The 22,318-nt window shown below is 47.3% G+C and overlaps 1 protein-coding gene across 1 annotated transcript in view; it reads right to left on the bottom strand.

Annotated features, from left to right (window-relative positions):
- Positions 1–402: 402 nt before the first annotated feature.
- The window catches only part of FNDC1 (fibronectin type III domain containing 1), a 68,020-nt gene continuing 46,104 nt past the window's right edge, over positions 403–22,318 (bottom strand). The window contains exons 13-23 of the mRNA XM_081141244.1: positions 22,047–22,158; positions 20,702–21,139; positions 16,321–16,395; positions 14,893–15,036; positions 12,661–12,891; positions 11,317–11,425; positions 6,901–6,980; positions 5,005–5,034; positions 4,113–4,274; positions 2,402–2,524; positions 403–1,133 (exon numbers count right to left, since the gene is read on the bottom strand). Coding sequence (XP_080997370.1) covers positions 1,018–1,133; positions 2,402–2,524; positions 4,113–4,274; positions 5,005–5,034; positions 6,901–6,980; positions 11,317–11,425; positions 12,661–12,891; positions 14,893–15,036; positions 16,321–16,395; positions 20,702–21,139; positions 22,047–22,158 — 1,620 coding nt within the window. The 3' untranslated portion in view covers positions 403–1,017. The remainder of the gene's footprint in view (positions 1,134–2,401; positions 2,525–4,112; positions 4,275–5,004; positions 5,035–6,900; positions 6,981–11,316; positions 11,426–12,660; positions 12,892–14,892; positions 15,037–16,320; positions 16,396–20,701; positions 21,140–22,046; positions 22,159–22,318) is intronic.

The following is a 22,318-nucleotide window of genomic DNA, read 5'->3' as shown; positions in this document are numbered from 1 at the left end:
GTTGCCTACTGCACACGCCCCAAACAAGGTACATGCCCTTGGCTGGAATCGAACCTGGGACCCTGCAGTCCATGGCTGACGCTCTATCAACAGCCAACCCAGCTAGGGTGGAAAGGGAGTTTTTTTAAGACTGGATTTTCAAATCACTCAGGATCTAAACTCTCAATCTGAAACACCCTGGATATAGAGACGAGCAGTATGTTTTTCACATGGGCATGGAAAGATAGAAGACACTCGGTCTGCAACAAGCTTCTCACCCGTCACCCAGTTTGGGAGCACTCCCGGGAACAAGGTGTGACTTTCCCTTGTCATATCACCCAGAGTACACATCCTCTGGACACTTCAAAGAGATGTTAATAAACAGCACCTTTGCTCCAAAAAGTCCCACACACACTTATCTAGTGAACAGGTACAAATTCAGAGACTTTAATCAACATTCTTGCAGACAAGTATGGATATGTATATGCATATATACATATATATACCAAATGGGAATTTACAAAGATTTGATACATTTGGTCTAGCAGTGGGTGGGTCCATGGGGTAAATCTTAAGCAGGATATTTCCTTCAGTGGTGACTTGAGTAATCCAGTTCTGCATATAGACCCGAAGTTTAAAGTCAGCTAGTTTGGGAGGAGTCCAACGAGAAAAGTGTGTAGCATCTGCTGCTGTTCCCTGGGGGGGTCGGACTTTGTGCCTAAGAAGCGTGAAAGGAGCCTGAATCAGTGGGCATCCCCTGCAGGCAGGTGCTTTGCTGTCTCTGGGATGAGCTATTACAAGCAAAACGTGTGGAGAAGCAAAGTTAACAGCAACGTTGAATCCTGTGTGTGGCCCAGGCCAGGAAGTGGGGCCAAGTCCAGACTGAAGATGCCCCAAATATCCAGTGTCCGTCTCATGGCCTCGCTGGCACCGGGGCAGGAGGCTGGGGACACTGTCCTCCTTTTCCTGCTCACGGCCCTGAGTGCAAGTTAGTCAAGGGGGCTGGGCAGGGCGAGCTTTCCTCGTGCTGTCCCGTGGTTACCACTTCCCTGGGATGGAGACCCCACACTCGTACCAGCCCACGTAGTAATAGGGGGTCCCAAAGCCAATGCTGCCAAAGCTGACGGGCTCCTGGCGATACTGGCGGTAGTAGCCTGGAAGGGGAAGAGGAGGGGGAGAGAAAATGCACCTGTGATACCGCAGTTTCTAAGAAGTACGTTCATCCCTGTCCCTGGCACAGAGCTCCTAAAATCCCTGGGACTTCCTAGGTGATAAGAGCAGTGTAGGTGTCTTGATACTGGTAACAAACCCCTGTCAACCACACCTGAGTTGATGTTCATAAGGTGACTTTTGAAAAGCACCTATATATTTAGTATGTTTGTTTTGACGGTTAATTTTCTGTATCACTTTGGTCACATATTATTCTAGGTGTTCCTGTGAATGTGTGTTTCACATGAGATTAACATTTGAATCTGCAGACTTCTGAGTAAAACAGATTACTCTCCATAATATGGGTGGGCCTCATCCAATCAGTTGAAGGCCCTAATAGAAAAAGACTGACTTCCCCAAACAGAACAGTGTTCTGCCAGGGGACTCAAACTGCAACACTGACTCCTCCCTGGGTCTCTAGCCTGCTGGCCCACCCTGCAGACTCGGCTCACCAGCCTCTACAATCATATGAGCCAATGGCTTGACATAAGTACCTCTCTCTTTCTCCCCCTTCCCTGAACTGTTTTTAGGATTTTGGGGTTTTTTCTGGAGTTGCGTGCATAGGGGAAAAGTTCTGGACTTCATTCAGTTGTTCTGTCCACCTACTTGTTTGTTGGGGGTTAGTAACATACTGCAAGTTGTTCACATTTGAGGTGAGTATACTTGCTCTCACCTTGTAACTCCATCATCAAATAGTTGAAACACTGTCTCCTGAAGCATATTGTGATTGGTCTGCATTTATTTTTTCTCTCTGTACTTTTGATCTTGCCATTCTCCACCTGTCTAGGGATCTACTTAGCCCAGACTGTCTCTTCTGAAAAACCTTCCCTCGCAGTCTCTGATGGCTTGCGTCCCTTGAACTGAGATAGTGACTGTGATCTGCACGATTACCTGACGATAGGACAACTGTGTGACATAACTCTTGTCATTCCCTAAGCTTTAAGTTGTACACTGTTAGTTCATATATTTATCTTCTCTTTCTAGTCATGGACCATGTTCCTGAGAGTAGGGATAAGGCCCTATATTCCATTGTATCCCTTCCTTCCCTAGGCTCACCCCAATTCTAGCACATGGTAGGAGTATTTTGATTTTTTTATGATTTGGAATGCTGCCAACACCTGTCTTCCAACGGTAAACCAAAGGCAGGGCCACAGTGAATCTCGTATTAGCCCTGCTCTCTCCGTGTAATACGTCAGGCCTTTGCTCCCGTTACCTTGGATGGGAGGGAGGGCCTCTATGTAGGACTGAGGCCCGGTTCTTCCGTCCAGGTGGGAGTCCACAAACTGGCAGTGGTCTTCCCCTCTTCCCCAGCTGTCTCCGATGCTGTAGAACGTATCTTCATGGAGGAAGAAGAAAAGTCAGTGACTGTTCAGAAAATGCCGCAGCCGGTTTAGGAGTCGGCACAGGCTTTGGAGCCTGTTTGAATTGGGTACATTACTTAAACTCTGTGTGTCATACTTTCCATCTGTGAAAAATGGTGACAATGGCACCAACCTGTAAGTGTTATAAGGTGCAGAGAGATCACGTGTGCTAAACACTTAACATGTGTTCATTAAGCAGAGACTTGTTACAGGCAGTTTCGGACTATAAACGGTAGACCCTTTTACTCCTTGGTTTAAAACAAGAACAGGTGAAACTAGTCAGAGAATGTATTGTGAAATAATTATGAAAGGTACGAAGATTTATAAAAATAGAACCCAGCTGGGCCAATGTGGCTCAGTGGTTGAGCGGTGGTGACCTATGAACCAGGAGGTGACCGTTCAATTCCAGATCAGGGCACAGGCCTGGGTTTTGGGCTCAGTCCCAGTAGAGGACGTGCGGGAGGCAGCCGATCACTGACTCATCGTTGATGTTTCTCTCCCTGTCGCTCTCCCTCCCTCTCTCTGAAATCAGTAATAAAACAGAACCGATCTTCTTACATGACTAGCAGAGCAGAGTGTGTCTGTGGCATGAGACACTGTCCGTGGTGCTGACCCCAGCTGCACAGTAGGGCAAAGTTGTTTCTCTCAACCCTGGTGCGCGGGAGACGGCTGTGCCACCTCTTAGGGACCCGGGTCACAGGAGGAAAGGGCAGTGGTGGAAGAGAAGAGAAACGAAAGGCAGACAGACAGATGGACGGTGGGTGCTGGGAGAGGCACACATATTGAGGGACTGCCAGGGAGACTTTGACATTATCTTGAAATGATACCACTAGCAAGAAACCAACAACAAGAGCCACAACAAAATACAGCCCAGCTGAAGAAAAGCTGGAAAAAAACGTATTTACTAAAAAATTAAAGGTTGTGTAAATTTTGAAATAAAAACAAGTTGGGGGTTAGGTAGAGGCGGGCAAAAAGGGGAGGGAAAGGACATTAGCAATAAAAATAAAGGAAAAAACTCCAAAACAAACCAAAAGAATAAATAAGAACAAATCTGCGTAGTTGGGTGAGGCAGTCGGCTGGGCCAAAGGGCACGTTGAAATGTTAGCAGCTCAAAGTGTGTATGTTGTTCATTGTTTTAATCTCCACCCATGATGACAACAATGCAACTTCTACTTGGACACAGAACAGAGAGTACATAGCACTGCCGACGTCCGTCTCACTACCTACATTTTCCTCTCTGTAAAGCTGTGCCAAGAGCGGGGAATGAAGGGGGTGTTTTCCTCAATACGTCCAGCTCATACTCATACCTACTACTCAGTTAATGGCAAGAATCGGCCTTCAAGTTTATGATAGAATTTTGGACCTCATTCCTAAAATGTAGTCGATTAAAAAAAAAAAAATGTTTCTGGGTGCCAATGTAAAAACTTCACCCTAAAACAGGGCCTGTGAAGCTGGTTTGTACTTGAACTAGACCTAACTGTATCCTTATACACCTGTGTCGAGTCAGTGTCTCGTAAAATCCGAACTTTCCGTAACCCGCGCAGCCAGCCGGCCTGGACCTACCTTTCAGGCTGTCGCTGAGGTAGATCTTGTACCGCAGCGAGTTGCAGAGGACGACCCCCACAAACTTCCTGTACCACGTGCGCTTCACGTACTGCCGGCCGTGGCACTCGGCGTAGCCGGGGTCGTGTTTGAAAGCGAACGGGATCCAGATGGGCTCACCGCCTCGACAGAACACAGCGGGTCAGGGCGTTCGCAGCGCTCACTCGCACGAGGCGCCGGGCCCTGGCTTTCTGCTGGGCCTCCCCTCTTCTCGGGCTCTTCTGAGCAAAGTCCCCCCCCCCATGGCTCCCTCTCTTTCCTCTTTCTTAGACTGAAACGCAACTGGGGAGTTCCTTTTACTTGAACGTAGTTAAGGGATTCTCAGAGAAAGAAAAAGGCATTAAGCCTCGAGGAAAATAAGCTATAATGGCAAAAAGTTGATTCTGCAGGGCATGCCATCCTACCCGCCCCCCCGCCACCAACCAAGTCCCTCAGCATAGGATCCTACTGTTCCTATCACTCTTGAGCTGCCCAGGACTTCAGCAATAGACCTTTCTCAGGTTATTTAAAAAACAAAGTAAATTTTTGTTATACACTTAATACATTTTGCTCTCTTTTCAGCAATTTAAAATATTCGAAGGAGGCTGAATGCAAATAGACTATCTATTCTCATAGATAGTGGCCACCCGTAATGATTTTTTTATAGATATTGGCTGCTGTGGCCCTACTGAAAAATTCCCAGATCGTTTTCCCCCTGGATTAGGATGAAGGGTGCAAAGAAACCACCGACACTGTCATAATATTATAAGAATGCAAAAATGGTCCAGTGTTTCTACTTGTAATTGTAATGATCTCATAGTTAACAATCAACTTGATTACTAAAGTATCAAGTTTATCGAGAAGAGAGACTTACCTGGTGGCCTCACTACAAGCAGAGGGTTGTCTGTAGAATGGAAAGAAAACAATTGACTTCATTGTCATATTTCACAACCATGCAATTGTTGACATGTTTATCACAACTGAGAGGCCTACCCCAACTGGAATAGGTAAATATAGTTTATCTGACAGATGCCAAGGTTTTCCTTATTTTTACTTTCTAAGCATTTCCTTTTGAGAAATACGTCATTATTTATATAGATGCTGTGGGTCTCTGAAGATAATATTTTGACATTGGGTACTACAAAATAATTAAATACTCGTTATGTTTTAAAATGTGTCCATCTTGGGAAAACCGTTTGGCGGTTTCTTAAAAATGTAAACATGCATCTACTATACAATCTGTCCATTGTACTCTCGAGTATTTATCCAGGAGAAATTAAACATGTCCATACAAGCACTTATACATGAATGCTCACAGCAGTTTTATTTTTCCATAGTCAAAAGGCAGAATCAACCCAATGTCTATCAACAGGTGAATGAACAAACTAACTGTGGCCGGTGTGCAATGGAAAACTTCTAAGTAATAAGAGAACAAACTAATTTGTATCAAACCACTCTGATTTCAGACCTCCGTTTCTTGATAGGGGCTTAAATTTGAATAATTTGGTTTTCTTCCTATAGATTTTTTATCATGTTAATTCTGATGGCTGCCAAAAGTCTATTTTATTTTTAGGAAATACAGCTATAAACATAGACACATTCCCTACTTTAGCCCATTAACCACTGATAATGGTTTTCTCTTCTTAATTACTGAGAAATATGCTTCTTAGATGAAAAGGGTAAAAACACTTTTGAGGTCCTTTGCCTACATTTCCAGTATAGAGCATATTCTCTCAAATTTTCATTTTCTTCCACATATTCTGATGCAGCTGATTTCAGGTCATTGCATTTAACAATATCTTCCAATGACAAATGTTCTGGGATCAAGCTACATGTGGGAAATGATATAACCACACAGAAGCCAAGTTCCTGTTTCAGTGTGGAGCTGGCTCGGCCGGGCTTCTGAGGGGCCCTGGCTGAGAGCCTCCGGTCCCGGGTCTCCAGCCGGGCCTCCCGCGCGGAGGGGCTGCTGCCCAGGGACTGTCTCCATGGCCGGCTCTGTGCTGCTGCGGACCCCGAGCACAGGCACATTTCAGAGAAGGGCTCAGAGCCCACACACCAGCATCCCAGACACGGGCATCTCTGAGCGGGAATGCTTGTGAGACTGAATAGTATTTTACTTATTTTTAAATTTTTACTCATTGATTTGAGAGAGGAAGGGAGGGAAAGAAAGAGATCTATTTGCTGTTCCACTTATTTATGCATCATTGGTTGATTCTTGCATGTGACCTCACTGGGGATCAAACCCACAACCTTGGTGTGTTGGGATGGTGCTCCAACCAACTGAGCTACCTGGCCAGGGTCTGAATAGAATTTTAATTAAAGTCTCCACATTAAGTAAAGGCATCTTCATCGCCTAGTAAAAAAAAAAAAGCATCTTGGAGACCTAACTGTTGGAAGCAACTGCCTCCCAAGGCTCATGACATTTATGCTCTTCAGCTGCTTGCAATAAAATAATTATCTCTGCAACTAAATATTTTGCAGATAGATTCAAACTTATCTTTCTCACATGGCTGAAAACTAGATTTTCCCCCTTTCATTGGAATTTGACCTTTCCATGTTCCAGGCAATTCCAAAAAAGACTACTTTTAATATTATCCACGTTTTAACCTAGCAGAATGTTTATTTTATAAAGTGACATCCAACATGAATCCATTAGACAGGGAAGTTAGGATTCTACTGCTTCAGTTTTGAGTCTATTGTAGTCATTTTCCTAATTATTTGTTTTTGAGAGAAGGGAAAACTGAGAAATGAAGTCGTCCAGCCATACCTGATTCTGTGACAAACGATACCGAGGGGCTGATGGGGCCATAGCCGTGAGGGTTTTTGGCTTGAACTTTAAAATAATACCTGAAAGGGAAGAAATACTTCCTGAGAGAGAAGCTTAAGTTCTGTGTAATAAGACAGACTCCCAAACTACTTGCTCTGTGGCAGAGTTTGAATCCTATATATATATACTTATATATTTTACTAATGCATACATCCCTGCTACTCCTATCTCTTCTGAATTTTCTCATTTTCTAATAACTTTTCAAAATAATACAATTAACAGCATAGACACGTGGCTGATGGGAACAGAAGGGGCGCCACTCAGAGCGTGTGTCCGTAGGGCGTCCAGGTAGTTCTGCCCGAGACACGGCCCTGGGTGGTGTGCTCCCCTGTCCTGCTCTGTCCCAGCTGGAGGGCCACGGCCCGAGGGGGAAGCCGGAGCAGCAAAACACACCGCAGAATTCACACTTGAACTGATTCTTATCGCTGGACTCCGTGTGAAATCGCGACTGCTGGACCTAGTAATGCCTGTTGGCAGGGAGCGGGCAAGCCAGGCCAGAGGCCAGGTCCCCGAGGGAACCAACACAACAGCAAGGTTTTGGGGGCATGCCAAGCTCTGTGTTTGGCTCCGAAGCTTTAGGAGTTTCGAGCTTCTGAGCCTCCAGGGAAGAGCAGGTCCAGCATGGGGATGTGGGACAGGCCTGGAGAAATTCTCCAGGATCCACCTTTGCCTTGGACCAGGAGGGGCGAGCGCGCTGGCTGAGCTCATGCACCCCGAGGGAGGCCGGTCGGCGGGGCTGGGAGTCAGCACCCCTTGCTCTGCGCGGGAGCTGCAGGACAAAGCGGGGGTCGCAAACACGGGGGCCCAGCCCCGCAGCTGTGACCCGCTCTGTCCCTGAAGCTTTGTGTTCCCTCCCTCTGCTCTCCTGGTCCTCAGCTACGCACAGGTGAAGGGGTAAAGTCCCGTGAGTGTGGCTCTCCGCCGCGTGGGAGAGTTCGTGACGAGCCTTCCCCGTGACTCTGGCCAGCAGGAGTCACACTTCAAGGTTACAGAATTCTGTCAGGCACACATTAAAATACACTGGGCTTTTCAGAGGCGAGTTACTGACATTCAGAGAGCAAAGGCTCATGTCTGCTGCACCACCAGCCTGGTGCCAGGCCTCTGAGCTGCTGCGGTCACCAGGGAGCTGCGGCCTCGGTTACACAGGGACAGTAGCAATTTTGTGTCTGATGAAACAGTGGGCTGAAATGGTTGAGATAATTAAGCATTCGGTAAAATTAGTCTTTTAAGCCTTTCAAGAAAGTCATTCACATTTCATTAAGGAGAGAATCCTTTTTAAAATTTCATTTAAAAAGTATGCACAATTAAGAACACATGAGTTTCCCAATCTCAATGTGCTCAGCCGTTTGTGTTCCCAGTGGTGCAAACTTTTATTCAGCAGTTGTGGATAGCTGTGGATTACTGAAAGCAAAGCTGCAGGCTGTTCAAGCGGTGGGTTTGGCATAGGTTACAATACTGGTTAAACTGCAGATACTTTCTTTTTTTTCCCTTAAAAAGGAAATCAAAACCTAAGGAATGACACATATTCTGAGGCTGCAGGGGACATTTCTACTGAATGCTGCTCAAGCCACTGCTGGAGCCGTCCGGGTACCACTTCCCGCAGCTCCGAGCTCAACCGCGCAACTGAGGAGATGGTGAAGGGCTGACCAGTCGACTGAAAGGAGCTACTCCACTGAAACCCATGTGTTCTCCAAACCCACCTTCCCTGTCCGCACAATTACTCCACCCTCCACCCTCCACAAAGCCCACGTGGCCCAATTCCAAAGACACATTTCCACTTGAACTTCACCTAACGTGTCAGAGTTAATTTAAATATGCTGAGCTGGAAAGTAACATGGAATTATGAAAAAAGTACAGTTCCTATTTTCAAAAACCACATTAAGCTTTTGCTATGAACTAAAATATATGTTTCATACTCTGAATAGTGTTTGCCTCATCCAAGTAGCAGAAGCGACCCATGCCTGCCTCCTTGTATAAACTTTTGGCCCTTCTTTTGAACAGACTCCACAGTGACAAATCGTTGCACTTTAAGTGTGGATTAAAATATGCACACTCCCTGTGGGTGAACAGTGCCCATGTAAAGTCAAAAGCAAGATTCAGCTACAAAGAACCACAGATGGTTTTTACGCTCTGGCTCTTGCGTCCATGGACTTCCTGTGTCTCCGATGCACGGGGCTCTGAAGTCGGTGCCTGGGAAGCCCCGGGACAGTGATGAGATGGGAAAATGGACTCTGTGGAGGAAGCATGTGGATTCCGAAAGGGAGTCCACCAGAGACCCTGCGTTGGGGTCATGCAGGGACAATGAGCACCCTTCCATCACAGCGACACTTCCCTGGCTGGAAACGTTGCGCAGCTGTTCAGAGGGGGTTTGAGGAAATCTGTGTGGGAGGAGGCACTGTGCTTGCATCCTTGCCAGCAGTGATGGGGAGCATCGGAACCTGGGGAGGCCACAACTGCAGCTGCTGTTCCAGGTCTATCCACCAGGGAGCTGAATGTGGGTGGAGGGTAGGACAGGGGACCTGCCTGTCCAGCCTCCAGCCTTCTCACCCCCTCCTGCCGTATCAGCCTCCCTTCCTACCTAGAATACACCATCTTTTTGAACATCCCTTCTGCCTGGAACGACCTGGCCCTGCCCCCCTCCTTCTCCAGGTTAACGGCTGTTTATTCTGCCTCCCCTGTGAAGCTGATCTGATTGCTCCCCAGTCCCCAAGCTCAGAAAAGAGTCCCCGTTCTACACTCACAGCACCACGTGCTTCTCCCTCAGGACACTGACCAGTGAAAGTTTATGTTCTTGTTGCAAAACAACCTGCTTCCTCTGTCCGACTGAGCAACATGAGGACAGGCCATGGTGTGGTTTACCCCCCTTCCCCCACCCCACCCTCAGTGCACATGATGGTGCCTGGAGCAGGGCAAACAGTAAGTACTGACTCAATGAATCCCGGCTTTCATACCTGTTGAAAGGGAATAAACCTGCATCCTGTTACCATCTCCTGACATTCAGAACTCAACACCAGTCTGGCAGCAAAAGTGGACAGACACTGGACTTGGGGGTGGGGCACAGAACACAGGGTTCGAGGCTACTGCAAGGGCTCTGGGCAAAGCATCGCTAAGGCCCCTTTCAGCCTGTCACACAGGCTGTGCTGAAAAGGCCTTGTCACTCTGCACACCGCAAACTGGGTGCTGACCCTTTTAATTTTTCTTCCTTTCATTAATTTTTCATCTCTATTGGGGAAAAATAAAGTGTTTTATCAACTTGCTGTTTTCCTACTTGCTTTTTATCTGCCAAGTCCTGAAATTCACAATAGTTTATAAACGCTCAGTTCAAGTGAGCCCAAGGGGCACATTAAAATCTGCTGACGAAAGTTCTTAGCTGGTTCAGTCTCTCGGTGCCCATGGCTGTTGTTTGGTTTCTATCCCTTTTAGCACATTTCTGTTTGAGGACAGAATTGTGTTTCAACCTTTTCAGTCTTCCTTTGACTATACAGAAAATGAGAGACCTCGGGCCCACAGTCACGTCCCTTAGCACTCTTTACTATGTAAAAGTGGTGGCTTGACATGACTGTGTGCTGGAGCCATTTGCACAGGCTTAGGAGTTCTGAATGCACTCTGGTAGCTTGGAATTGGCTATGGTGGGAGCATTTACACTACAGAAATTGGCAATCACTAAAAACCAAGGAATTTTGTTTCCTAGAGAGATGGTTTACAAGCACACCACTGCTCGGCCATCCTGTGCTTGGTGCTTCGCCCACGTGTGCCCACCAGGGAAGCTTTCCTGATGGTCATTACCATCGAAACTGGATAGCACGAAAGCAGAAATGCACACTCCCCCACTCTGTGCCTCTGGCTCCCAGATAGACTTCTGGCCAGCCAGCCACTTGCCCAGTATAGGAAGTCATGGTTGAAACCTAAACCAATGTGTAAAATGCATCTTCCTTGAATGATCTAAACCTCTATATCATAGTTTGAGTGCCAGTTAATTGAAATGTTCAGCAATTGTGGCTCCATTAATGTCACATGTGGAGTCCGTGCTCTCCGTACGGGTGACTACAAATGGATCAATTCCCTTTCAACACACAGAACTTTTCTTACCCCAGTGGTAGGTAGTGTTCAGTCTCTGGAAACTAGGGAATAAAATATCAACACAATAGACTAACAATTATAGTATATATAGTAATTTCTCCCAAGAGAACTATATGTCCTATGGTAAGTGTGCACTGACATTCTATACGAACTAAACAGAGAATGCAAAAGAAATCATAAAACATTCTGACTGAGCTTTTCATTTCAGCCCAAGGATATCTGTAACCACATACACAGGCCTTGTTTTGTGGTTTTTCAATAACTGACATATCATACCTTGTGTTTGGCTTCAGGTTCTCAATGGGCAAATGAGTGACTGTTGAAGCTTGTGTGGACCACTTGTTCCTGATGAAGTCTTCATAGGATGCGCTGTAAACCAAGTAACCTGCATGTGGCAAGAAGAAGAATCCAGTGAGCATCAAGGAACCACGTCACGCAAGAGGTGTAACCCATGGAGGATGGTGGGGGTGAGGCAATGGCACAGGTGGCTCCATGGGAGAGGTTCCAGAAAGAGCAAACAGCGTGGTGGGAGAGGAGGGGCTCTAATGTTGGGATCTGATGTAGGTAACAAAATTAGAGACACTTCCTGAGACTTGCTAGATCCCCACTTTGCCCTTCTCATTGTCCACATTCCCTGGCCTCCCCCATCTCCTCAGAACTAATCACACGGCATCTTGACTGCACAGAGGAAAAAGCAGAAGGGAAGAGCAGTGACAGCCACACAAGTATTTAAGGATTTACGGGTTAGAGACATAATAGTGCCAGGTAACGTCAAACTCTGACTTATACCACCATCACCCACCCAGCCCGAGAGACACACACACACACATACACATACATATTCCTTCCTCTTATACAACTTGCAGGCACAGAAGAAATCATTCACAAAGGAAGGGTCTATTCACAGAAAATATCAATTCTCTTCTGTAAAATCGTATTACAGTAGATTTCTCTGAAATGTATCCTTGGCAGAGTCAGATGAACTCATGACCATCTCACAGGCCAAGAACTTAGGAGGCTCAAGACATTTTTCCATCGTATCCAATTCCCACATAAGGAATTCAGAAGCAATAAGACTGATCTGAAAGCACCCATCAGGCATGGAAAGAAGGGAAGACACAGAGTCAGGAGGTAGCACACAGTAGGAGCTCTTTCACCATCCATGCTGCAGGATCTAATCTTATAAGTGGCTATGTGGACTCCCTGGCCATTTTGCAGGATTACAGAATGAAACGGATGTAATAATATTTTGCATAAGAGGAAACCAAGGCCCAGGAAGATGAAGTAGGTAGTTCAAGGTCATACAAACCCATCTTGGACTCGGATTCTGGACTTCTGACTTCCATCCAGTGCTCTTCATACTGTTCCACAAGACTTCCCTTGTTACCTTATGTCATCCTTTTGAAGGAAGACACCTGTATCCATCCATCCAATCCACCTATGCATCCAATTCACCCATTCATCTGTCCATCCATTCATCCATCCTCCACCCATCCATCCATCTATCCATCCATCCTTCATCCAATCCATTCACCCATCCACTCATCCCTCATCTGTCCATCTATTACTATTTCCCACCTACATGTTGATGGGAACTCTGAGCACCTGCCTTGGACACACCTGTTACCACATCTCCCGGGGTGGCTTTGTTCCAGTCCACAATGACAAATGAATGGCAGCCTTCCATAGCAACAATGGTGATATTGCGGGGGGCATGCTGAGGAGGCAGGTCACTCTTTCTCATGTCAGTTGGAATGATTTCATCCAGGCTGTCCACTTGGAAGTGATCCAGAGCATCGGTCAGAGAGCAAGGGGCTGATGGATCTTTACTTAGGTACGTCACATAAGGAGCTATAAAAGAAGAGATACCCAATCAGATTGCTGAAGGCTTTCTCTGGAGGCAGAAACAATGTCTGCTCCATGGAGTAGACCAACCATTCAGTCTCTCCCTGCTAGACAGAATTTCTAAGGCCTGGTACCAAACCCAGAAGCATATCCCTAGCTCTCCTTAATGGATCCACCCATTTACATGTTAATCCAGTGGTTTCAAAAGATCCAATTGCCCATTAACATTGATGACTATGGCCTCAAAGTGACTAAAAGATCCCCAAACTGCAATTCATTTAACGTGTTAGGTCTGCAGTAATTTACCATGCCCGAACATTTGGAAAAACGTGAATCAGGCCCAGCTGGGGTTCTCTCAACACGGTTCTTTCCCTAGACAGTCTTGGGACCAGAAAGAAATATACACTGATCAAGACACACAAACTCTGACCTCAGTCCTGGAAGGCCTTCCCTAGGGCTTCGGGGACCCCTATAACCATCTGGAACGTCTGCAAAGGCCAGGCCTGAACAGCTTTCTACAACACCTCTGCTCAGTACATAATAGCAGCCCACACTTAGGAACAGCTTCGAGCTTTTCTGACACATCAGCTCAGTGGGCACAAGGGCACCGGAACTAAGGCAGGACTTAGACTGGTCCCAGCCCCAGCTGGGTCTATTGACACTGAGGGGGCCCATGAAGCAAGGGCCCAACATGAGACTCCAGCTACGGCTCACAGGCCTTTTTGTTATACACACTCTGTAAGAAGTTAGAAACACCAGGGAATCTGGGTTGGGCTCTAAATGCAAGGCTCCTATGCACTCCCATGTAACACATTTCTAGTACTTCCTTAAATGTCCCATCACATCTTTTGGTGCAGGTTCTCATTCTCAGTGGCCATTACAACTAAGAGCAGTTTTTAGCTCCTCTATTTTCTGATAATTTGTATAAAATCAGGCCTTTAGGGCTTGTCCGTGGGTCTTATTGGGAAGTTTGGGGGAGTAACCTATGCTTTAGAGAGTTACAGACACATAAAAGTAGCCAGACAAGGGTGGCAAGCCTCTCAGTCTTCAGCAGAGTGCTCTGGCGCAGCAGGTAACAGCGCTGAGGGGCTCTCAGAGTCTGCCGTGGAGCCAGGGAGAGGAGCAGGTTTGGTGGGCTCGGCCCGGCCGCTGAACGCCGCAGCCAGCACTGGCATGTGCCGCAGGAATGCGACCTCACGTTAATTACTCTGGTTCTTCAAGTGCTACGTGTAGCTGAGACACTCAATGCTAATCTTGGCTGGCAAGAGCTGTTCTCTGCTTACGGCAGAACATTTGTTTTGGATACGAAAAAGTGCGATATTAGTTTAAGCTGTTGTCAGTCTCTACTTAGTCACATATTACCTTTTTCCACTTAGTATTACATTAATCTAAGTGCCTCGTTAGTGGAGTTCATTGAGGACGTGGGAAAAGAAGACTCCCAAAGGGAATGAAACATGGTTTAGCAAAACAGAATTTCCTCTCAAAACCATTTTCATGACTGCCAAAAAAGAGTAAAATAAACGTGGAGGCCCCAAGTCCTTGAGGTGAATGAAAAAGACAGGAAATAAGTGAGAACAGCCTCAGCTCTGTGATACCTTCGGAAGCGCGAGGCTCAGTTCAGGCCACTGCCCATCTCGGAGGAAGGGCCCTGATGTGCCGGCCAAGCCCCGAGGACGTCTCGTCTCGGGAAGTTGGCTCCGGCAGACGTGCTGGAGTTCCCTGGACCTACGGCTTCTATGTGTCCCTCTCTCAGGCCACACAAGGCAGCCTCTCTAACCCCTCCTCTGTCGCATCCCGGTGCCCCCGCCTGCTCCCCTCCCCTGGCGTCTGCAGAGGGCTCGTTCACGGCGTCTAGGCGGGCGTGGCTCGCCCAGTCGCCCAAATGGAAGCTTTGCCCTGGGAAAACTGCTCCACTGGGCCTCCTCGGCCAGGCCGGGGTTAGCTACGCTCTCCAAACCACACGTGGTTAAAAACCCACGTTCCTCTGATTAAGAAAGTTGAGTTTACCAACAAATCGTTTCTTTCCAGCCAGGTCGAATTCTTCTTCGGGAAAGGAGCTAATGGTGCCTTCTGGTGAGATGATGGCGGGCGTGGTGGCCGTGGTGGAGGGCGCGGTGGTGGCCGTTGGCCTCGAGGTCTCGGGTTCGTAATCTGAAAGGACACGGAGGCTTTGTAACGGGGCACTTCCGGAGGAGGACTGTGTGCAGCCAGAAGGTGCCGTCCTGAGACCCAACCCAAGAAAAACCCCTGCTGAAACATCCCCTCCGGGCAGCAGCTGCGGGGAGGGGGGGGGGGGATAAAGCAGCAGACACGTCCAGAAAAGGGAGGCTCCGAATCGGAGCTGGAGAGTGCCTCGGGGTGCGTACAGTTTAGCATGTCCCTGTTTCCGGGCCAAGGCCATCCTCCACCTAAGTAACTTTCCCTCTTAGAGCACAAAAGGTTCACATCAGAAAATAAGCTTGATTTCTTTTCATTTATCATCTTCAGGCTTGCTTTCTGGGAAGGAGATGGGATTAGTTCTACTAAGAGAAATAATCCTTTCACATTTAAAATAAAACTGCTCTCTTTCACCTGCTCAGAGGTCTTAAGAACAGTGCACACTGTTTTCAAGGGTGCTAAGAAACCCTCCCTTGCTAGCTGACATCTGGTGCTTTTCTTGTAAGTTGGTTTTTGTTTGCAGGATTACACCACATCGAACTTTATTATGACTGCATCGAAGGAGACCTGCTCCCACATTTGCGATTCAAGACCATTGGAGCTGTGGATGACAGCCGGAGAGGTGGAGCGCAAAAGTGAGGACCCTCTGATGTCAGGCTGGCACCGGGGTGGGGACAGGATGCCTACATGAATTTCTCCCACTGCACAGGCAACTCATAGAACACACAGAAGAGATGCAGGGCCGCAAGTATAACAACTCCACTAGTGACCGCCCAGCTGCTACCCAAGGCGTTCTGTAGTCTTCTCTTGTAAACTTACCCTTACTTGAAAAGATTCTATGATTTTTTAAAAATCAACCCATCCATAACATTGTATTTTTTAACGGAGTTAGAAAAAGAGAGAAAAGGGAAGACTGAGAAGAGCCGAGAGGAAGCCGAGACGATGGTCAGTTTTACAAAGAGCGGAGGACGGGAAGCTCAGCCCTGGCAGCTCCAGAGTTTCTGGCGGAAGGAGGGGCTGGAAGGGAGAGGCGGGGAGCACAGGGCACTGGATTGGAAGCTGCGTTTCCTATCAAACACACTTTTTCTTTGGATCCAATATGTATCGGTGGTAACTCAGAAGCATGGGATACAACCAGCCTTCCCTAACCAACCTTGGGCCACCCAGCCCAGGGTTCTGAAGGAAACCGCAATTCAGAGCACCCACTGAGCGATGAAAACAAGATCCTCCCACCGAGAAAGAACTTATCCAAATAACGTGCTTACAACCAGTCAATACCTTCATCATAGACAACGTAGGCCTCCTCCGTGGGCGTGGGTGCAGCCGTGCCGGGCTCCAGTCCTGAGAGATCATCTAGTGGAGGGAGAAAGTATCATCGGTGCCAGGCTTCCTTCCCATGGGTCGTCCAGGGCACAGCGGCTCATCCCCCGCGGCCGGTTCATGGGAACAAGTCCTCAGAGCCAGGGCCGCCTGCACCCCCTGAGGCACAACCCGGCTCCTCTCCTTCGAGCTCAGTGCAGGGCACTCAGATGCCCTCCCGCCAAAGGCAAGACCCTGCCCACCCAGCATCCGGCCCCCAGCACAGCTCTTTCTGCCCTGCCTCCCACCACCTCAGGGCCCCTCACCCCCTGCTCAGGTGGCTCTCAGCACACGGGGGGGAGATCCCCGGGCTCATCCTGCCACAGGCCTGAGAACAGGCCTTCTCAGGGATCAGCAAGGAGACTAGGAAGGAGGGGGCGGCCGGTGCTCGGGATGGGGAGGGAAATCCTCCACCTGCTTCACTCTCTCCACACACCCCCCCCCCCCGTCTCCTGCATGTTCTAGAAGCAGAATGATTTCCCGCCTCCCCGACATTCTAACTTTGCAAACCACACCGACGTGAGTTCCCTCTGCTTTGAGAGTCCCACTAACCTCTCACCCTCTCTCCCCAGCTCAGGAGATAAATTTGTATTAATCAGACTTCTTAACTTGCTTATGAAGTTTGCAAATAATATTCCGATGATCACAAATTTCTCTTTACAAGCAGGTTGGGCTTTACTTACAAGACCACCAGATCTATTATTACTGCAGAATTACCCTTTAAGTGCACTTGATAGAATTTCATGTGACTTCTGTCTTCCAGGAAGCCCTAACTATAAGAACCTTTACTAAAATGTATTAATGGTGGAGCTGATATTTTGAGCATGGATAACAACATGGTTAAGAAGCTGAGTGATTTAAGCATAAAACCCACATTTTTGCAACCATTATCTGGGTATTTTGAGCAGAAGTCTTTTTGAGAAAATGCAAGGAAATCAACGTATTATTTCTCTACTTGGCGGAACGTAGAAGCAGCTGTAAAAGGAGAACATCTCTCTGCAGTCGACAAAATCTCGAGGCAAAAAGTTTGCTAACTGGAAAAAAATCAGAGGCATTTCTTCCCTCCCTCCGATGAAGTCTACAGCAGTTACACAGAACTCTAGAGGCCCGGGGGAGGGCGAGGGCGGGCAGGGAGAAAGAGCCACAACTCGCCCACCGCCGCGTTTGTTAACTGTCCCATCTGACTAGTAGGTACACGCGAGGGCTCGTGCTCGCGTCGTGGCCACGGATGCCAAGGATTCACACTGCGCCGGGAGTTACGCAGCAGGTGGGGGGCAGAGCGAGAACTGACTGCACTTCAAACCCTCTGGCTCCAAACCGTGTACTTTACCCTCATAAAACGGCCTCCACTTTTTAAACGTTACACTGGCCAGTGAAATTGCCTGTAAACCCTAAGCTGCTCTGTGAGAACCATCGCTCCTCAGCAGAATGAAGGGGAGACTGAGGTAGGAAGTGTATGAACCCCCTTCCCTAAAAAATCACAGGCACCAGTTTGAAATTTTCATCATTAAAGGCCACTGATCATTCCCCAGAAATATTGCAATAGAACCATTCTACTGGCCCACTCTGAGCCTAGTTTGGATAACATCACGCATGTGGTGGAGCCAAAACCAACCCCGCCAGCAAAGGACACTGGCGACAGCCCTGCCAGGGAATACAGTGCCCAGCACCCACTTCATCACGGCGCAAACACGGCACGTTCTGCTGGGGCCCATGAATGGCCACAAGAGAGAAGTGGTGCATCGCCCATCCTCAGGGCTCACCACGGTCATGTCACCAGAAACCATTATAGACAGGTTTTCCTCTGCTCATTCCAATGTCAATATGCCTGGGGCCAAGAGGAACTACTTCTGGGCTGGTTTAAATCAGGCAGTTTCAAGTTCACAGCGCCTAGCGTTGGAGGTCATCCTGCCGTTGTTTCCTGGAACCCTGCTTTCTCTCCCTTGTCGACTGTGAAGAGCATAGTCTTGTTTTTCCTCATTATCGGTTCAGATCCATTTCTTTTCCGTTATTTTTGGCCAGGTCAGAAATGAATAGGTTGTACAATTTTTGCATCTCAGAGTGAACAAAGAAAGGGGAAAGCACAGGGTTTCCTTCGTGGGTTCCCGGGGTTAAGTGCAATTCCTGGAGGTGCTGACATGCTCCAGGGCGGCAGCAGGTCACAGAAAAGGTGCCTGTACCTGCAAACTGGTATGACTTCTTGAGGTGACAGTTACACCATCTGGCAAAAGTAAACATTGTACTGAATGATTATAGTGCTCCTTTTTTAAAAAAACAGTCAGGCCTATTTGTCTAAAATAGCACCATCTTGGTTCCAAATGAGTTACTTCAGAGATGTAATGAAGTGTATTTACTTTTTAAAAAAAAAAAAAAAAGCTGACCATCAGAATTTGCCCCACCTGAATGTCTCTTCAACCACTTGGAACTATGTAAAACTGGATGTTTTATGAGTCAACCCGCATCAATGTCAAAAGCTTCCACTTCATAAAAAGTGACTGCCAGCCACCAACCATGTGGAATGGTTTCTCTCGAGTGGTTTATTCAAATGGCCATAAACAAAATGAGTGCAAAATATCACCAAACAATTAGGGCCTTAGCTCCAGAGATATTTATGAAAACTATAAAAAATATTCTCAGTAGTAGTTCAAGGAGGTGAGTGACAGCCACCTGAAACACAAGGATATTTGCAAAGTGCAGGGTTGGTCCAGTTCCAGTAAACTTTTAATTATTTTCTTTGTCTTCTCTGTCTTGAGAGTGAGCAGTGGCAAGGTGGAACCTTCCACAATGACTGATGTTTTTCTGAGACAGGCCCCATGGTCATGTCACAAAGGGCTGAAGATGCTCCGTGGGTGCCTCACATTTCCAAAAACATAACCTCATCAGATCTGCTGTAGAAACGGAACCTGAAAGACGGCCTGGCTCCCTCTTCTCAGGTAGAAACAGAGAATGCCTATCGCTTAAGGTATTATTTAGATACTCGAAGATGAAGGATCTATTCTAATTACAGTTCAATTTTTAAAAAGAAACACGTTAATGTGTGTAGAAGAGATCAAGGAAAGTCTTCGTATGTTCATACCAGAAATCCAAAGGTGAAATCTACTTTGCATTCCCTGGGTAAACTGAGAATGGTCTTCCCAGTGCTCCTCCTCAGCATGTTTCCTTGGTCTTTGGTGTGGATTTTAAGATGTGTGAAATATTCCTGTTCATTTGGAACTTTTTCGTGCAAAGACTGACTTCAAACAGAATTCCCATCTCGGGTACGGCATTCAGGTTCACGCTGATCGGGGCTGATCACAGTCAATGGTTCTGTGTGAGAATTCTGGGCGTGCAAATGATGGCTGGAACGAAGGGCCTTCACTCTACAGTAGCTTAAAAAGACAAGCTTTACAGCGACACTGCAACTTGCTTCACCCTGAGGGAAAGAAGGCCAATTTGCCTCCTCCAAGCCCGGGCCCGAGAACAAGCCTGATGCAAATGCTGGGTGGCCTCTTCCAAGGAAGAGGGAGACAGACTCAGCAGCAAAGGTGACAGCATCTCAGCTCCACCACAACCTAACAGAGCATCCCGGCTCCGTTCTCTAGGGGGAGCAGGCTGATCTCAGGAGGAAGACATGCAGGGGCAGAGGACAGCCCTGATGGGTGTCCCAAAGCAGGGAGATGGTGCAGGCTCCCTCCCCCAGTGGAGAGCCCCTCCTGCAGATCAAAAAAGTGTTCTGCTGCCAGACGTGCTAGGGAAGCACTTTTCCTGGAAATTCACAATAAGACTTATACAATGATCCAACAGTAAGAAATCCATTTAACCTGTTTAAATCACATAGCTAACCACAGAACCATATACATATATATACATAGATTCTATCTCTATATCTATCTATCTATCTATCTATCTATCTATCTATCTATCTATCTATCATCTATCTATCTATCATCATCAATCAATCAATCAGACAAGTACTAATATCCAGGGGGAACCCTTTGGAAACGCTAGTCCAAACTAATAATGTCCCATGTTTTAGCTACTTGGGTTGTGGGAACGGTTGCCAGATAAAACTCAGGATGTCCAGTTACACTTGAATTTTAGGTAAATAGCAAATCATTTATCATGTAAGCATGTCCCATGCAATATTTTTGTTTGCTAAATCTGATAGCCCTAGCACTGTTGAACAAACCTTGTAGGATTAGAAACGCCCGTAGTTTCATTCCCACCGCACACCCTACTTCCCCGCTCTGCGGCCTTTGGGACCCTCCCCTGAAACGCAGCGCGCCAGGCGAGTGGGCTGCCGTTAGGTGAAGCCAGTTACCTTCTTCAGGGTAGCACTCTGGGGCCCCACTTGAGCCCATTATCAGGTTGCCATCTTCGTCATGCCGCTCCAGGGTCCCAGGGGGACAGGTGGGGATGGGGGTGGTGGGCTCAGGGGTGGTGGTGGTGGTGGTGGTCTGTGTAGTGGTTCGGATGGTGGTCATTGGGCGCCTGGTGGTGGTGGTCCGGCGGGTGGTAGTCCTGGGTCTCAGGGTCGTCGTGGTGGGCCGAGGGGTGGTGGTGGGCCGAGGGGTGGTGGTGGGTCTCGCAGTGGTGGTGGGGGCGCGGGTAGTTGTTTTGATGACCTCTAGGCCCACTAAGGGCTTCCCTCCAAGACTCAAAATGGGCTTATCCTGGGCACTGGCCAGAGGTTTGCCATGTCGCCCCTGCCCGAAGAGGGGGAGCCCGTCGGGACTCACCACAGGGGTCCCTCTCAGATCTGAAACAAAATCAAATACAATCTGTACAGTGAGGGGCACAATCAGAGGAAATAAAAAGCGAGTGGAGAGCGTTGTCTCAGAGCTTATTATTCTTATATTTTAATTGTAAAAAGGCAAAGAAATAATTGAAAGGATATCAGCTGAGGTAGAAACATCTGCTGCTACCCAGAAACTTCTGGACTTACTATATTGTCCATTACTCTGTACTGCCTTATCTAAATTAATAAGTATTTCATCAGGATGCCCCATCACCCTGAAATAACTCTCAGTCTTTAGTAAGGAAAGTAATTCTTTCCTCTTTCTCATTCCTACACCCAGGAAGAAAAAGGTTACTTTGGACGAGGGGTGGCAAATGTTTTCTGTAAAAAAACAGAGTAAACACTTTAAGTTTTATGGGCCAGAGAGTGCCCGATGCAGCCATTCAACTCTGCCACTGTAGGGCACAAAAGCCACAGACAGCACACAAATGAGTGTTTCTGTGTCTCAACAAGCCTCTGCGTGTGAACACTGAAATGTGAATTTCATGTAATTTCACATATCACAAATATTTTTAGTCTTTGATTTTTTTTTGGCAATCATTTAATAATGTAAAAACTCTTTGAGCTCACAGGCCACACAAAAACAGGCAGCAGAAAAAAACAACCAACCACGGCCCAGGCAGGGTTTGGCCAGCAGGCTGCAGTTTGCTGACTCTTGCTCAAGGCTGCCAATTTCCAGAACAAAACTGAGCGCCACCTTTTCTAAGAGGGAGGGTTCTGGTAGAAGAATTACTGACAGTCGTATCAGGGAAAAAGCACGTGACCGAAAGTAACCAGACCAAGGCACCCATTAAAAATTGGGGAGAGGAAGAAAAGAAGCTATTCGACAGCTAAGTCTGGACACCTCTGTTCCTTAAAAGCGACTCACCCACAATGGTTCGACCATCTCCTCCTAGTTTAACTCGAAGAGGGTTGCCATGGGAATCCTGGAGGTACCTTCCTTCTGCATTCAACACCAGCCCACGATCAAGATCCACGACCTAAATTCATGACACAGATTAATGACTATATTGGACATTTCACAATGTTCACATTCATCCAACTACATGAATACATGTATGACGCTTCCACAGAAGGAAACCCTGAAGTGAGTAGGAAACATTTTTGTCAGCATCCTTCATAAGGTTTAATAAGAATCAA

The sequence above is a fragment of the Miniopterus schreibersii genome (assembly GCF_964146895.1).
Source record: "Miniopterus schreibersii genome assembly, chromosome: 6".
In the NCBI taxonomy this organism is placed as follows: domain Eukaryota; kingdom Metazoa; phylum Chordata; class Mammalia; order Chiroptera; family Miniopteridae; genus Miniopterus; species Miniopterus schreibersii.
Note: the sequence above shows the minus strand (reverse complement) of the source record. Positions and strands in the feature narration are given on the sequence as shown.